This window comes from Bufo gargarizans, chromosome 2 (assembly GCF_014858855.1).
Source record: "Bufo gargarizans isolate SCDJY-AF-19 chromosome 2, ASM1485885v1, whole genome shotgun sequence".
NCBI lineage: Eukaryota > Metazoa > Chordata > Amphibia > Anura > Bufonidae > Bufo > Bufo gargarizans.
In genome coordinates, this window is record NC_058081.1 from 708,373,490 (window position 1) to 708,391,841 (window position 18,352).

At 44.4% G+C, this 18,352-nt stretch overlaps 1 protein-coding gene across 1 annotated transcript in view; it reads left to right on the forward strand.

Moving 5' to 3' along the window:
- Window positions 1-381: 381 nt before the first annotated feature.
- Window positions 382-18,352, forward strand: part of SCN1B (sodium voltage-gated channel beta subunit 1) — a 35,697-nt gene continuing 17,726 nt past the window's right edge. The window contains exon 1 of the mRNA XM_044278647.1: window positions 382-659. Coding sequence (XP_044134582.1) covers window positions 620-659 — 40 coding nt within the window. The 5' untranslated portion in view covers window positions 382-619. The remainder of the gene's footprint in view (window positions 660-18,352) is intronic.

The following is an 18,352-nucleotide window of genomic DNA, read 5'->3' on the forward strand; positions in this document are numbered from 1 at the left end:
TGAAAGTCATGGTCAGTTCTGAGAATAGTCACTTGGCTTCTCCAGACAGAAGGTCAGATATCAATGTCGTCTGAGTAGCAGCTGCTCATGTCCCCCCCCCCCCCCCCTCAATGATATGTCTAAGAATTCACGTGTTTTCTTTCTGTCTTCTCCAGATATTCACCCGTCTTCAGGGAAACAGCCAGAGGTTACAGAAACTACCCCTCGCTCCAAGACGACGTGCATGGTGGAGGCATCATCTGAGCAGGGCAGGCAAGGGTGGGAGGGCCGCCTGCCTCCATCTTCATCTAAAATTAGTCCCCTTGGAATGATCAGCTTGGGGGGGATCAAGTGTCATCTTCTAGAAGAGGAATAAGAGAGGGTGTTGGTGTTGGGGTGGGGTGGGGTGGGGGGGCATCGGAGGAGACCAAGAAGTGAAAAGCAACAAGACGAAGAGACGTAAGAAAGAAGGGGCGACGGGAGGGTGACTCATAAAGTATAAGGAAAACTGGAGGAGGCTTGAAATGTAGCAAGACAACGGAGAGAAGGACATTGAGAAGAATAAAGAGACAACAACGTCTTAAAAAGCAACTGGAGGGGCGGAAGACTTCTGGTGGCTCCAGAAGGTCCAGGATAAAACATGGACTACTGGGTGGCGATGCTAATATGCCTTATGGCAGGTGAGTGACATCCTTCTTGGTGAGCCCAAGTCAACTCTCCATTTAAAGGGGAATTCCACGTGACGTGGTAGAAAATATGTACCGGGTACTGTTCCCCTTTAAATCAACACAGTTGGCTATGAATGTAACAATATTCAGTCTAAATAATAAACAGTGCGATTGCTTTTAATCCTAACAGGCAGAGATCTGCTGGGAGTTGTAGTATCTCAACAGCTGGAGATCTGCAGTGGCAGATGGTGCACATGGTTATATAGTAGATAAGGCTGTGATATACAGGCGAAGGGGGGGTGGGGCGTTGGTGGCTTGTGCAATAGGCAGGACCAGATGGTTTTATTTCTATCCCCTGGTTCAAGGGCTCTGACCATCTGGAGACCTCATTTTTGCTGACTGAGGGTTGCGGTTGCGGGGGCATGTGGGGGCTTGTAATATTACGGTACAATAATATACAGAGCGGTACATGATACCGCGACCTGCCTGACATTTTGTATGTACCTGTGAGGAATGTGACTGCTGTGATTGGCCAACATCTGTGACCTTATAGTGTAACCGAGGTGCCTTCAGGGAACTCGCTAGGAGAGGGGGGGGGGGGGGGTTATAAGATGGTGTTAAATAATGAAGATCAGACATTACATAGTACAGGACAACCTCTTTCTAAAAAAGCTACAACCAGCCCTGTACCTCACATGGATCCAGAGATCTCCTCATTCATTGCTCCAATTGTTCTGCTACGTTTTTCAGTTTTTTTGTTTCAGTAGTGTTTCCGGTTCCATTCTGCTCTTCCGTTCCGTTTTTTCCGTATGGCATATACAGTATACAGTAATTACATAGAAAAAATTGGGCTGGTCATAACATTTTCAATAGATGGTTCTGCAAAAACGGAACGGATACGGAAGACATATGGAGTACATTCCGTATGTGTTCAGTTTTTTTTTGCGGACCCATTGACTTGAATGGAGCCACGGAACGTGATTTGCGGGCAATAATAGGACATGTTCTATCTTGGAACGGAAATACGGAAACGGAATGCATACGGAGTACATTCCGTTTTTTCCCCAGAACCATTGAAATGAATGGTTCCGTATACGGACCGTATACGGAAGGCAAAAAACTTTTGTGTGAACGAGCCCTAAAGTCCAGAATAAAACCTCATGTCAACTACATGTATGTACCTGCCCCTGGAGGCTTCATAAAAGAACCTGAAACAGGAGCCTGCGTTCTCCATAGTTCTCTGTGAGATGAACAGCCTGGACTTCAGACTGATACATTGTAGAGAGATGTGCTAACCTCACAGAGGATTGCCCAAACTGATACACTGTAACAAAACTTCAGAGTTAGAGTTGTGGGGTTTTCGGCCTCTGGATGTATGTATAAAGTAGTGAACCCCATCCTATTGTGAGGCTCACGGCTTGATTTTCTCACCACGTGCGTTTTTGTGCATCTTCTGATAATTGGCCAAAATCCAGTTTCACTTTGGCAAAAACGTTTTAGGTCGATGCAATCCACTTCTCCATGAAACAAGCAGGTCAGATGTGGCATGGACCGGCAGTTTACCCTGTAAATGCAGCTCATTTCAGGGGAGACCTCTAACCTTTAGGATGAAGGATTCTACCTACGGTATAGGTTTAAAGGGGTCTTCCACCTAAAATGGTCCTCTGACATCCCATATAAAAATCACTGAGCATACCTGATGCTATTCTGAGCTCCTCAACCCTCACCTTTAAGATACCAGTTGCAGTTCCAGGTCTTCTCGCTTGTCTACATGGAACCTTGACCAGTTCCACAGCAGCTCTGGTGCCCAGTAGACCATCTGAACCCCCCTTGGCACTGCTCATTGGGTAAATGCCTGATCTGATGCTTGTTCTCCACTGACTTCAGTATTTCATTTGAGCGCTGTGTCCAAGATTTCCAGTTATAAATGGTCTATCGGGCCCCTCGTACTGGTGGTGGTCCCAGCTCATGGTTCTCCACCAGGAGGTTCTGAATATACTTAGGTGGATGGAATGGGATCCACCGCAGGAGCAGCGTTTGTCGGCTTCAGCTCATGTCAAAGATGATATTACAGATGATGGGAGTAGCTACCTAACAGCACTTTCATTAGAGTAATCATGCAATATAGTGGTATTATGGTCATGTCCAGTGGTCAGCTCATATTGGGGGTTGTAGTTTCCTGTGTATGGAGTACAATAGAATTGTATTATGGTCATGTTCAGTAGCCGGTCATGTTGGGGGTTGTAGTATTCTATATGTAGAGAGTATAATAGAATTATATTATGTTCATGTCCAGTGGTCAGGTCATGTTGGGGGTTGTAGTGCTCTAGATATATATAGTGTATACAATTGTATTATGATCATATCCACTGGTCAGGTCATGTTGGGGGTTGTAGTTCTCTTTATATAGCGTATAATACAATTGTATTATGGTCATGTCCAGCGGTCAGGTCATGTTGGGGGTTGTAGTTCTCTTTATATAGCGTATAATACAATAGTATTATGTTCATATCCAGTGGTCAGGTCATGTTGAGGGTTGTAGTTCACTTTATATAGCATAAAATACAATTATATTATGGTCATGTCCAGCGGTCAGGACATGTTGGGGGTTGTAGTTCTCTTTATATAGTGTATAATACAATAGTATTATGGTCATGTCCAGTGGTCAGGTCATGTTGGGGGTTGTAGTTCTCTTTATATAGCGTATAATACAATTGTATTATGGTCATGTCCAGTGGTCAGGTCATGTTGGGGGTTGTAGTGCTCTCTATATAGCACATAATACAATTGTATTATGGCCATGTCCAGTGGTCAGATCATGTTGGGGGTTGTAGTGTTCTATATCTGGTGTATAATACAATTGTATTATGGTCACGTCCAGCGGTCAGGTCACGTTGGGGGTTGTAGTTTCTGACTGGTTGCTGTGCTCCACATCCAGTCACACGCAATCCTCTATTAGCAGGGTTTATCAGCTCCCATCCCATCGTGTCCATCATTCAGGCTCTTAATGGACTCACGCGTTTCCTTTTGGCTCTCCTGCTTTCCCTCTATGTTTCTCGGAAGGAAATGCTGAATCTGCAGATCTCTTGAAAAAAAAAAAAATGCAGGAGCCCTGATGGAATAGACATGGATGGGGAGGAGAGGGAGGGCAGCCGCAGCAGACGCCCTGACATGCTGCTCTCTGCACAGCAGGCCTGGGAAACACAAAATGCAATTTCCTATTCTGGGAAAAAATTGAATTTCCTTTGCCGGTGGAATGAGACGGGAGTAAATGCAGTTACACCACAACAGAGGCATTTGCAGCTCGGCTTTGTTCTGTCGGCTTACTGTATGGCGGAGCAGCAGGCCCTGTACTTATGTCAGCGGATAATTAGAGGGTTAATACATGAAGTAGGAGCAGAAATAACAATGCAATAATTAGGTAATTGATTTCATTCTTTCTGATGCCACAATCAGCAATTACTGAGCAATGTCACCTCTGCTGTGGTGCACGACTCCTTAAGGCTTGTTTGGTTAAGGAGCTTTCTTCAGTCAGAGCGGAAAACCACTGCAAAGACTCCCACTCTTCAGGCATCAGAGGGTCTTTGTATTACGTGATGATCCATTCATTCAAATGGACACGTATAATACTACAAGATCCTACAGGAATCATAAGGACCCACAGTGTCCCCTGCTGAGTGGTTGGGATTTCGGCTACTATTGGTTTTCAGTGTGTCTGCAGAGGGGATGTCCCATCGGGAACCCTTGAACTGTCTCTGGTCTCTTATGTTGGATCACCAGTTTTCAACTTCCATGGTTGTTGTCTGGTCGTCGTCTTTACTCAGCATTAATGACTTTGTAGAATTAGGCCCAAAAGATGAAAAATCCTTAGTAAGGTGCAGATGCATGGACTTCAACACTAAAGTCCAAGAGCATTCTGTTTGTTTTCATATTAATGCCATTAGGATCTTCTCAGTTGCTTTCATCCTTGCTCTACTGAGTACCAATCTACATCATACTTATAATGCCAAAAATGAAATGTGAACAGAACCTAAGTATCCATTTTTGACCTAAGGAGAAAAGGCCTGTAGAATCCCTAACTTTTCCAAAAAAGGGTGATCCTCTGACAGCTTCTTGCAGGTTTGGTTTGATCTAATCATTGCTTCCCACCAATGCAGAAGTCCAAAGTCATCAATACTTCTTCTGTCTTTCTTCTTTAGGGTTCAGTTCCTCAGACTGGACCATTCTGATTCTGCTTGTTTTCATAGAATTGTCAATGCGGGTGGCCATCTCTTTAAGATCTTTCTTCATGCTCTACTGAGTACCATTTTACCTCATACTTCTTATGCCAAAAATGAGATGTGAATAACAGAACCTAAGTAGGTACTTTTGACCTAAGGACTGACACTAAGGAGAGAAGACCTGTATGACCCCTAACTTTCTAAAAAAAACCTATGTGGTGGTGGTGGAGAAGAGTTTGTGTGTCTCTCTTAAGTTTGCCTTAAACATGAGTTATATGTTGGTTGAACCCCGGTAATTTTAATGGGACCAGTCTTCCTGACTCCCATGATGATTGATGTTGAGGAACAGTAGGTTCAGGCATTTGTATTTACACTTGCTTGATCCTTGTGATCTTGGGGAGATAAGCCACCATCATAGTTTCTGGCAGTGGCTTACTCCCCTCTCTCTATTTAGAACATGTACATGGCCAACTGAAGGTAGGCTCTGGCCTAGGGCCCAGGGTCCAGAGGTGGAATGGAAGCTTTGACTTGATTTTTTTCCCAGGAACCTCAGCCAACTATAATTCAACTCCATTCTTGACTTCTGGATCTTCCATTGTTCATAACTGACCCAAGAACAAAATGCTTCCAGTAGTTTTATGTTCCTCTGTTCACATCAACTCTGTGTCCTACCTGGACATGGTAGGGAACCTCTGTTTATGAGCTAGAATGGCTTCCATTCTTGTAAATCTAGCTCCATATATTACATAGTCATTTATCTGATTGCTCAATCCTCAGATTCTCCATCTTTCAATCTGAGGATTGAGCACAGTGTTCATAAACATTCTCATTTTCATAAGGCATATCTGCTGTGCTAAAACACTTCAAACCAATGCCACTGCCAGATACATCTTGCTGAGGACTCGTTGGGCACAGCTAAGGCTACGTTCACACCAGCGTTTTTGCTGGATCCGGCAGGGTTCAGCAAAAACACTTCCGTTACTGATAATACAACCATCTGCATCTGTTATGAACGGATCAGGTTGTATTATCTTGAAAATTGCCAAGACGGATCCGTCATGAACTCTACTGAAAGTCAATGGAGGACGGATCCGTTTTCTATTGTGGCAGAGAAAACGGATCCATCCCCATTGACTTGCATTGGGGGTCATGCCGGATGCGTCTTGCTCCGCATCCCAGGACTTAAAGCAAACTACAACATGTTGCGGTTTGCTCTCTGGTATGGGAACGCAACCAAACGGAACGGAATGCATTTTGGAACGTTCTGTTCAGTTTTGTCCCCATTGACAATGAATGGGGACAAAACTGAAGCGTTTTATTCCGATATTGAGACCCTATGACGGATCTCAAATGCTCAAACTAAAACGCTAGTTTCCAATGTGTTAAGGTTCTGTTTACATCTGTCTGAGGAACATTGCAGAGAATACTCCTGACATACACCTCTGACAAATAAGTAGATGTGAACAGAGCCTGAGCTGTTAATGTACAAATACAATATAGATCAATACCCTATGTAGGGTGGCTGGTTTGTGTGCGATTGCACACAGTAGGGTATTTGTTTGGCGCACAAAAGGACGACCTCAGACAGTGGACTTTGGTGAAATAGCTGTTTTTATTGTTCAGTAGACAACGCGTTTCGGAGTTTATAACTCCTTTATCAAGTCTGGAGCGTCTGGTTAGTGCTGGGAACGGCGTTCCCAGCACTAACCAGACGCTCCAGACTTGATAAAGGAGTTATAAACTCCGAAACGCGTTGTCTACTGAACAATAAAAACAGCTATTTCACCAAAGTCCACTGTCTGAGGTCGTCCTTTTGTGCGCCAAACAAATACCCTACTGTGTGCAATCGCACACAAACCAGCAACTTCTTCCTTCACAGTCCCTAGGAGTCCCTGGCAACTCCACCTAAGGGACCGAACGGGTATTGGCAGCACCGACCTTTCCAAAATAACCAACGCCCCCCTATTTCTCCACGTGTACCTACCTTCACGGACGTTGAGCTCCAACCAGCACAACACCAAAAGGTGAGCACACTTCGACCATTACGCAGAACAACACAACCGCTACCCACCACCCTATGAGCGCCTCTCCCCTTTCTTTTCTCTCTTGCCAAACTGCTCTATGTAGGGTGGAGTATTGACAGCTCAGATCTTTGCTAATATGGTCATGGCCAGCAGCTCTACCAGTCAATCAGTATTTCTTTTTCCTGGAACTATCGTCAAGATAATTCCCACCATACTGATTCCCCGAAAAATTTTCCTCTGGTCAATGATATACTGTATACCCTATGTCATAGCTAAATACTCCTATCAGATTTACTCATTCTAGAGATCATGAATTGTCTGGTTGGGTTTACATGATATAGCTTCATGGTAAACTATCTCAATTGTTCTCTTTGTCTTGGTTTAGGCTTTGATGGCCATCACTTAAACTATTCTTGGATTTCTTTTAGGGAAGTTCATTTATGTTTTTTTTTTTGATCCCTCTATCCTTGTGGTCAAATCCAGGAGGCAAATCTTAAACTTCAGGGGGTAGTTGAAGTTTATTTTTTCTTCTTGATAAGTGGTGGACAACAAAGGTGAAAATTCAGTCCTTCAATGGCCTAGTAAAACTATTGTCCTCGAAGTGGTGGGAGATGTGAAAGATGAGTATGTGACAATTGGAGTCAGGAGGCAGTAGGGAGGCTCCTATATACATTAGATGGTCAGCAGGTCCTACTAACACATACCTAGATACAAAGAACCAAAAAAAAGTGTCTTCTTTCTTCCAGAAACAGTGTCTCACTTTACCATGGGTTGTCTCTCTTGTTGCATCTCAGCTCCATTTAAGTGAATGGAGTTGATCTGTAATACTACACACAACCTATGATCAGGAACGGTGGTTTTGATGGAAAGTAGTCATGTTTTTCTAATCCTGTAATACTGTACAACTCAAAGCTATGAAGAAGAACATTTGCCCCAAAAATAACCAACCTTCCAAATGGCCATTATTGGTCTCTAAAGGGGTATTCCCATAGCAGGCATTGATGGCAGGTCGCCAGAATATAGTGTCTCTTCTCTCCTTGAAGTGAAGGGGAGTCCACCACGCAAGAGTGGCCACCGTCCATTCGCAGTTCCGAAAATGCATAGCTAAGCTCTATTTCCAGCAGTCTCATAGCAGTGAATGAAGAGGTGGACGTGCACATGCAATGTGTTCTCCTTCACTTTAGAAGCCCCTTTCTAGAGATAGAAGCAGGTCAGAGTTGGGAGCCGCATCTATTTGAAATCGATGGCAAATCCTGAGATGGCAATACCACTTTAATTAAGCAGAGCGCACCATGCAAGAGTGGCCACCATCCGTTCACCGCTATCGGAGTTTCAAAAATTGCTGAGCACTTGTTTGACTGTTTTCAGGAACTCCCATAGCAATGAATGGAGAGCGCGCTGTGCATGCGTAATGTGCTCTTCTTCACTTCGGGGACCCCGCTCAAGAGATACAGGTGCATCCCAGAGGTGGAACCTGTACCTATCTGACATTGATGGCATATTCTAGCAATATGTCACCAATGTCTGAGATGGTGAAACCCCTTTAAAGAAGAAGATATTAAAAGTTGCCCCCTACAATAAACCATTTGCAAAATATTTGGATGGACAAGGATTTGACTCTGACTTCACCTATCGCCTCCTCCTGTGATCTGCAGCAGTGCCACATGCGATAGCATGATGCAGCTTCTACAATGCTGCCATAAAAAGCAAGGGTGAATCCAAGATTTTCCTATGGACACCAGCCTTCTGGTTGGTCATATTTGGTCATTAAGGGTAGGGCTACAAAACGACTTAGCAGGTTTGGATTTATGGCGCCTTGTAGGTCATGGTCATGGCAACTTGCAGATTGCAAGGTGACCACATTCACTTTTGTTACGTAGCGATGTCGAATTACGAGGCTGCAGTCTTTGGACAGGCGCCATTGAGTCCTAGCCTACGGGGGCAGACACGAAAAGATCATTGTAACAATTCTATGGATGAATTGTAACATTGTTGCTACTTCTCTGATCAATTTTATTTCATGCTGGAAACCTACCAGTGTAGACATCCATGGTTATTAGAAGTACTTATTATGGCTTGTAAGTCATGCAGAATAAGTCATCGAGGCAACTCAACGGAGGAGCCGTGGACATTGCTAACAACATCACTGTCAGTCTATAAACCGAGGACATAAGAAGTCCTCAGCTTCTCTGGTGCATTCTGCTCACATCAGCATGGATGGAAGTGATGGACTTGGTAAATGAATGGACTTTGCAGAAGATATTCCTATAATAGATGTAAATTTGAAGTTTAGACTTCTCATTCACAACACAGAGTTAACCTATTACATGCTGGAATATAGTTTTCCTGTATCTCCACCTTGGCTAAACTGAGGTGAGAAGTAATATCCTTCTAGTCCTACTAGAAGTCATGATCTTTCTCAGTTAGGGTCTTGATAGGGGATGATGATGAGTACACAAAGGTATCAGATCCTTAGGCAGAGACTGATGCTGGTAGTACTGGTCAGAGGTCAGGTCAGACCATAGTTATAGTTACTGTGGCAGATTATAATTCAGGTTTGTCATAGACTTTTATTGACTCCATAAAGTTGGTTTTGGCTAAACCTGGGTATGATGTCTAAGGTGACCTCCCATTACTAACTCTTATATACCTCTGTATGGTGTCATGGTCAACATAAAGGTATCAAGTCAACAGGGAAAATCTTGGTTGGTCATTACAGCCAGAAATCAAGACAAGATCTGAGGCAGTAAAATTGGCACTGTGTGAAGACACTCTAAGGAGAGGGCTTTTAATCTTCAGCTATCAGTGCAGGCTGAGAGTTGTAGTTGTGCAAAACACAGTCAACCACATCTTGGGGATCGCTGCCAAGGAAAGTCTTGCTGGGAAGGTTGCCTCATACAGGTGTCATCTATAAAGGTGCAGATTATACTGTAGAGTCTCCAAATTTCCATTTGGACAGTCCAGGCCATGCCCATGCTTTGAGACTGTTGGCAATCAACGATTTGGCTTTACCCATCGTCAAAAGTAGGGGGTCCCGTTTAGATTTGACTATGGGGACATTCCTTCTAAGTAAGTCTCCTCCTCAGAAGAAAGTTTATCCTCTTTAAAGGGGTTCTCCAGGAATTAAAAAAAAGAAAATACTTAAATATTATTTTATAATAAATATATTCACAAATATATTTCATTTACCAGTCTGTCCTGTCCGTCCGCTCTGTACTTCATGTCTTCTCATGAACTAAATTCTCCAGAGATTCAGCTAAAGTTCTTATCATCTGTATTCAGGATCAGAACCCCTGACAAGCAGAGCAGAGAGGAGGATGAGGCAGCTCTTTACCTCAGTGTTGTAAAGTAACTTGTCCTCATGTGTGATCAGGACAGGTTTTGTGTGAACTAATAGGACGGCGGCCATTTTGTTTCTCCTGATGATTGTTCCCCAGACAAAATGAACCATTATAAATAATGGAAGGTATTTAAGAATATATTTATAAGAAAGTAAAATTTCTGTATCTTTATTTTCTTAATTCCTGGAGAACCCCTTTAAGGACATTAATGTCCTGTAGTTTATTACTGAGGTCCCAGCTGTTTCTTACCAGTTTCCTCCCAGTTATCGCTGACCAGTCTGGAATGTGTACAGAGATACAACGGGTTAAGATAATCCATTAACATGTCCTGGTTGTGGATCCACAGTCACTGACATTAGAAGCCTATAGTGTAAAGTGCACTCCCAGAGCCCCAGGGGCCCGCGCTGCCTCAGCACAGGATGCAGCTTTCATTACTGCTGAAATAGTCATATTCTTCCCCACAACAGAAACATAAGATATTCCAGGGTCCAAGCTCCTCACATTAGATCTATAACAATAGAGCACAACGAGGTGGTAAAGAAATGGTTAATACAAGATATGGACTCTAACTATACTGACACCTGATATATCTATCTATCTATTATCTATCTGTCTATCTATCTATCTATCTATCTATCTATCTATTATCTATCTATCTATCTCCTATCTATCTATCTATCTATCTATCCATCTCTCTACCTACCTCATATCTTTCTATCCCATTTCTTTCTCTCTGTCTCATATCTACAGATGTAGCCGAGGTAAACTTGACTCTGATGACACATGGCACAGTGTTATCTCGGTTATCTCCTGACAACACCAATTGAAATCCATTGAAAAGTTAGTCATCTTTTTCTTGCCATACTTTACTTAACGCGTAACCATCAAGTTCATCTCGGCTTCATCTGTATCTCATATCTATCTCTCTGTCTTCACCTACATGGGTCCTTGCATGTCTTTTGCTTTTGGTTTTATCTGCTTTGTTTTCTTCTGTCTGGGTTTATGGTCTGACCCCAGTTTTGACTCCTGGTCTGACCTCTGCTTAATATTTGGTCTCCTGTAGATGTGTGGTCCTGCATCTCCTTCTGTTTGCAGTGTGGCCGTGACCTTGGGTAGATGTCTTTCTATATTTGGCCTGTGCTCACAGTACAGATAGACAATATTTGCCCTCAGTGCCATAAAACCTTGTCTATTTTGACAAATGCTCCAGTGATCAGGAACACAACGCAGGGCATGAGGGGAGGAACATGTCACAGTTAACCTTTGTTTGGTATCTTCTGAATCCCTTTCTCATGCTCCACTCTTTGGGCACAACACTAAACAAAACAAAAAGTCTCCCTATTGGTGACTTGTGTGAGAACAGTCAGTGTTGGGACTGCCATGAGAAGGAGGTTTAGGGGTCGGTGGAGGAACCTATGTATAACTGTGTCAGTGGTGGCAGTATGGGCAGTGGTAGTGACAGTGGCACTCAGGGAAAATACAGAGCAGGGAATCGAGAAGGACCCCACGATGACAAGTTACGGTCTGATAAAAGTGGCGAGGAGGGTAAGAACTATGACAATGACTATGTGTTGGACAGGACCTAAGAGCTAGATTGCGGTGCTGAGGAGAGGGAGGAGGTGACATCAGAGGAGGACTGTGGTGGTCACAGGGGCGGCAATAAAGAGTAGAAGCAACAAATGGAAACTTTTGGCCAGGAAGCAACTCTACACACCCGGCATTCCGATGGTATGCAGGCTTAACTCCCACCTAGCCAAGTGGCTGGCCGTGCAGTCGCCGATGTACCTCTTAGGGGATTCTGCTGTCATTAGGAAGCTGATGGCATGTGCTGAGCCTCGCTAGAAGATTCCTAGCCAGCATTATCTCTCTCAAAAAGCAACCACTGCCTTATTCTCTCATGTCGCGGAGAACGTGGGCTTCTCCTTGCAATTCTCACTGTGCATGCCATGGTGGACACCTGGAACAACTGTTACAGGCAGGAACAGTACATGTCTTTCACAGCCCACTGGGTCATTGTTTTTTTTTTGTCCGCTGCAAAACAGCAGCCCAGCAACAACGCCAACTCCTATTTACACATCCATGTTTGTGTCGGCCTGGTTCCCACACCAGGCACTTATCCTCCTCCACCTCTTCCTCCATGGTCATCCTCCTGTCATCAGCAGAAGGGCAGGGCGTCACTCCCACCCTCTCCCTCCTATCACATGTGTAAATGGAAGTGTTGCCATGCAGTTTAAGAGATCGGCTCGGGTGAGAGTAGCCACACAACTGATCTCTTGCTGAAGCACATCAAGCAGCAAACATCCTGCTGGCTGTCTCCTTGCCAACTGGAAAATCATGGCCATGGTGGATAGGTGCAAATAACACGTGCTCCCTGCATGGCAATCGAGATGAATTTAGTCATGCAATGCTTTTTGAAAAGTACACTGGCTTGCAGATGGTGCTGGCCATGTCCAGGAAGCAGAAAGAACTGTCTCCTCTTGCACGCTGGCCAGAATGGCAAGCTGTATGCTCCAGTGTTTACATACTAACAGGCGTATTATTTACAAGGGGTAGTCTTTTAGACTATCGCTATCAAAGCAGAATGAGGGAATATTTTCCTCCTTATGAAAGTATAGCCAAATTACTTTATTACCAGTATATACACTGTACGCAGTTCGCTGCAGCAGACACCAGGAGGCCTGGATTTGGGAGGATTTTCACACATCTACAGCTGAGACCGATGAACAGATCTGCCATTGCTGACTATATTATCACCGGCCTGATCATGCCACTTCCGCTGTCTGCCTATCATTATGTTGCATACCATATGGGTGATGCTTCTGTTACTCCCTGCTAGTAACCCCCTGCTGCCACAATCTTTACCACTACACAGCCCCCACTACTACTACTACTACTACTACTACTCCAACAGAGCCGCACACACATCTGCTACCTTGTCTGTTCCATGCGAGCTTTTACTGCTACGACTACTTTTGTGGCCACATGCCATTTTTACCCTATTCTTTCTACATTCACATTTGTCCAGAACAAACCACAGTTTTTCTGACAATTAACAACTGTGTATGTATAAATAAGGACAGGCATTCTTCCCCTGTTAACATATCATTTTTGGATGCTTGTGCAGAACAAGCCACTGTTTCTTATTACGTTAACATATGCGTATAAACAGGGGCAGGGATTTGCCTCCGTTAAGGCATAATTTCTGGATGCTTGGTCCTAACAAGCCATTGTCCCCCCCCCCCCCCATAACACTGTGTGTGCATAACTGGGGACAATGCTGCTGCCAGTATTGGAGGGATGGGGCAGGTAATGTATGTCACTAACCATGTGATTAGGCATTTCTGCACTTTTATTTTCTTTTTTTGCTGCATTGATGGTTTATATAGGGGGATGACCAGGAAAAGCAAAATGCAAAAACCATTGTATATTTGTGTCCGCACCTGTTCCGTAATCTGGCAGAACTGATGCGGACCCATTCATTTTAATGGGGCTGCAAAAGATGCGGACAGTACACAGTGCGCTGTCCGCATCTATACTTCCGTTCCGTGGATGGATGCTAAATGTACCTACATACCCCCTCTAGCTGTCAAATTGTATCACAGCCAATCATATTTGTGGCCTCCATTAGAGTCAATGGAGACTAAGCCTCACCTAGTGGTGAGCGGATTATTCAAAAATGTTATTCGACTGCTTCACCGAATTTTACAAAAAAAAGTCACGAAGCTCATTTCTTCGTAAGTAGTGGGTGCAATGACAGGGACCCCCCGTCATTGTACCCTTCAGATGCTGCGTTCATCACTGATTGCACCATCTGATATAAATAGAGTATAAAATAAAACATAAAAAAAAAAATCATACTTATTCGATCCATTTGCTCGCGATGGGCCGGCCGCCCCCATCTTGCTTGAAGATCTGGTGCGAAATCTTGCATGGCCCGTGGTGACGTATGATTTCGCTTGAGATCTTCAAGTAAGATGGTGGCAGCTGGCCCGTCGCGAGCAAATGGAGGAGGTAAGTATAGTATATTTACACTATTTTAGGTTAAATCTATTCGCTACCACGAAGCACGAGGACATTTGGCTTTGTGGCGAATCGAATTTATCCTGAAATTCGGATCGATTCGCTCAGCACTAGGCCCCCCCTTTCGCTCTAACTTCTGGTTTTGGAGACCGTGCTCGTGTACACAGTCCATCTGCTGCAGAAGACGGGGAGAAAAGGGATCCTTTCTGCCTACAATATTACAGGAAGGCCCCATGCACACGGCCGTTGTTCACAGCCGTGTGCGGGCCGTGGAACCGCGGCCTGGATCCCTCCTGAGAGCAGGAGCGCACGGCGTCACTGGTTGCTATGACGCCGTGCGCCCCCTGCTGCCGCCGCAATACAGTAATACACTGGTACGATCTATACCAGTGTATTACTGTACTGTGCCGGCAGCAGGGGGCGCACGGCGTCATAGCAACCTGGGGGCCTAAAACTGCTTGCTGTTGAACCTTGCAGACATATGTAAGAGACATATTTATAAATGTACTAGCAGAAGGAGCCGGCTTTGCACGGGTATATTTCATCTATTTCATTGAATGTTTGTGTGTGTCGTTAAAAGATATCGACAGTATCCCCCATAACAGTGACCTCTACAGCTCCCCGCCCCCTTAACAGCGAACTCCACAGTCCCCCCACCCCTTAACACTGACCCCTCCCACAGTGCCCGCCACCAATGGGACCTCCACAGCAGCCCATCCCCTTAACTTTGACCTCCTCAGGGGCCGGCCCCCTTAATAGTGACCTTACAGTACCCTGCCCCCTTAACAGTGACCTCCACAGTGTCCCTCCCTTTAAGAGTGACCTCCACAGTGGCCTGCCCCTTTAATGCTAGGTCTACACGACGATATGTGTCGCGCAACATTTTGTATCAACAATTTTTATAATGAGAGGCTATGGTCTCGCACTGAGACATGTGACATGCTGCGATTGTGACACGACATTTGCTGAGTCTGTCGCGTCGCAGTATGTCACATGTCGCAGTGCAACACCATAGACTATCATTATAAAAATTGTAGCGCCACATTGGTGTCGAGCAACACATGTAGCAGTGTAGTTGTGCAGTATGTGTCGTGCAACATATGTCGTCGTCTAGCCTTAGACTAAAGCTGACCTACAGCAGTGAAGAAAAATGGCTGTGTTGTTATGGAAACCTGGTGTAAAACTGTGTGTATGTGGAGACTAACAGCCTGCGAGCTTCTATTGGCTGATAAGGGTCATGTGAACAGGATTCTATTGGCTAATGCATTTTTTGTGAATATCTCACACAGGGATATCCTTTTGAACAGCTCACTCTCAGACAGCAGCACTGTGCTGTCTGAGCATGAGCTGCAGGGAGAAAGTCATCCTCCCTCCCACCCCTGCAGCTGACAGAAGATGATTTTTACCTTTATTTTTTTAAATCTCTGTCGACTGTGGAGGGGAGGGGGCGTAGCCTAACCAGATCGGGGGCGTGCCTTATCGGGACCTGGGGGTGGGGTTTTTCAGTTCATCTTTTGAGGTTGGCCTGAATGGCCATCCTACCTGCCCCCTGAACTGTGACCTCCACAGCACTCCGCTCCCTTAACAGTGTCATCCACAGCACCCTGCCCCTTTAAAGCTGACCTACAGCAGTGGGCTGGGTTGTTATGGAAACCGGGAGTAAACTGTGTGTATGTGGAGACTAAGGGCCTGCAAGCTTTTATTGGCTGATAAAGGACATGTGACTGTGTGTATAGCAGTTGGGATACGAAGAGAAAGGCTTGCAGGCTTGTATTGGCTAATGCAGGTCATTTTTGGGGAATATGTCAGGAACAGTACGTCCTAGAGAGAGCTGTGGCCCCACCATATTTCTTTCCAGGTAGCAAGGGTTGTGTACACCAAGTGTAACGGATCTCCTGGCACCCCGACCGGGTACCTCCGTCAATGGATGCTCCTAGTGCTTCCCGAGGACTCCAAGCACTCCACTTGACCCATAAGCACTGCAGACCCCACGAACCGCCGAAGCTTGGTTGAGGTCTCACCGTCTCCTACCCACCCTGGACCTACGACAAGGCTCCAGGCTCCAGTGGGTGAACCTCTCCTAAATCCAGAGAGCAGGAACAGCTCTTACAAGAGCTAGGAGTTATAGCCAGGGGAGTATACAGCGTATAGCAATCCCTATACACATGAGACGAGGCTCTATGTTGAATGTAAAACAGGAACTCTTTATTGAACACACAAGCATTGACTTATACACATTTTCCAACAAGGTTATCACCCCCATGGACCTGGTTGGGAACTGAGGACTAGTGTTGATCACAAATATTCGAATTTCGAATTTTTATCGCGAATATAGGTACTTCGAAAATTCGCGAATATTTCGAATATAGTTATATATATTCGTATTTTCGAATATTCTAATTTTTTATTTATTTATTTTTTATTAGATTTTTTTTTTTTAATCAGTACACATGATCCCTCCCTGCTTCTAGCTTGTGGGCCAATAAGGATACTTTCACACTTGCGGCAGAACTGATCCGACATGCTGTTCACCATGTCGGATCCGTCCTGCGGCTATTTCGCCGTGCCGCCGGACTGCCGCTCCGTCCCCATTGACTATAATGGGGACGGGGGCGGAGCTACGGCGCAGCACGGCGGTGCACAGCGAAAGGCCGCCGGACTAAAATTACTGCATGTCAGGCTTTTTAGTCCGGCAGGTTTCGCCGTGCACCGCCGTGCTGCGCCGGAGCTCCGCCCCGTCCCCATTATAGTCAATGGGGGCGGAGCGGCGGTCCGACGGCACGGCGAAATAGCCGCAGGACGGATCCGACATGGTGAACAGCATGTCGGATCCGTCCTGCCGCAAGTGTGAAAGTAGCCTAAGAAGGCTGCAATATACTTGACTTTAGGAGTAGTAGTGTTTGCGAATTTTGCTCTATATTCGTTTTTTTCGAATATTCGCTATATTGCTATATATTCTTGTTTTAGAATATTACGAATATTCGAAAAAACTAAGTTATAGCAATATAGCGAATATTCAAAAAAAAACGAATATAGAGCAATTTAGCTAATATAGTGCTATAATCTTCTTTGTCTAATAGTTGTAAGTTGAAAAATTCGCAATAAAAAATTCGAATACGAAAATTCGCATATTACACAATCATTACCTTGCCGATTTTTTGAGAGAAAAAAAAATTACGAATTTTCGAATTTGCGAATATTCGACGAATATTCTACAAAATATTCGCAAAATATCGCGAATTCTAATATGACCCCTGCCGCTCATCACTACTGAGGACATGACCTAGCAGCCAATCCTTTACAGCTTTACAGTTAAAACACTCCCATACAAAATCCTCCCCTCTGCCTGTGATACAATTACCTTACACAATGGGTTGATGTAATTATCACAGGCAGGAGAATACATAGTTTTAAACAATGTCTTCTGTCCTGGAGACAACCGAGGAGTAATTCAATTATCTCTCAGGACAAAGGGAAATCGCCAATACACACGTGGGGACAATAGGGCAGACATCACTATTCAAATATACAATGTCCCAACCATTACAGTAAATATAGACATTTAACATATCCCCAGATGGCTTGGATCTGAGCGCTCAATATATCCAAACAGTGCTCAGATGCCAAAAACAGTCAAATCGCCATGGGGTTTAAGTTTAGCATGGGCTGATGAGAGGGCCCATAATCCTGGGGCAAGAGGCTGGCAACCAGGCTTCTTCAGCAAACAGTGGCGAGGTTGGTTTTGCCACACCAAGTTTTGTTGAAATCGATGGTTGTGTTTTTGAGTGATCGCCGAACATACACATATACATAGATGGCATTTAGTAATTATAAAAAAACAAAAACAAAACGAGGATGACAGGCAAATTTATAAGATTAGGCAGAGAGAGGCCAAGCAAGTTATAAGAGCTTCTAAAGCACAGGCAGAAGAGAAATTAGCTCAGTCAGGGAAAAAAGGCGATAAGACATTCTTCAGATACATAAATGAAAAAAGGAAACTAAAACAAGGAATTACAAAATTTAAAACAAAAGAAGAAAGGTATATGGAAGAAGATAAAGAACTAGCTGACTGCCTCAATGAATACTTCTGTTCAGTTTTT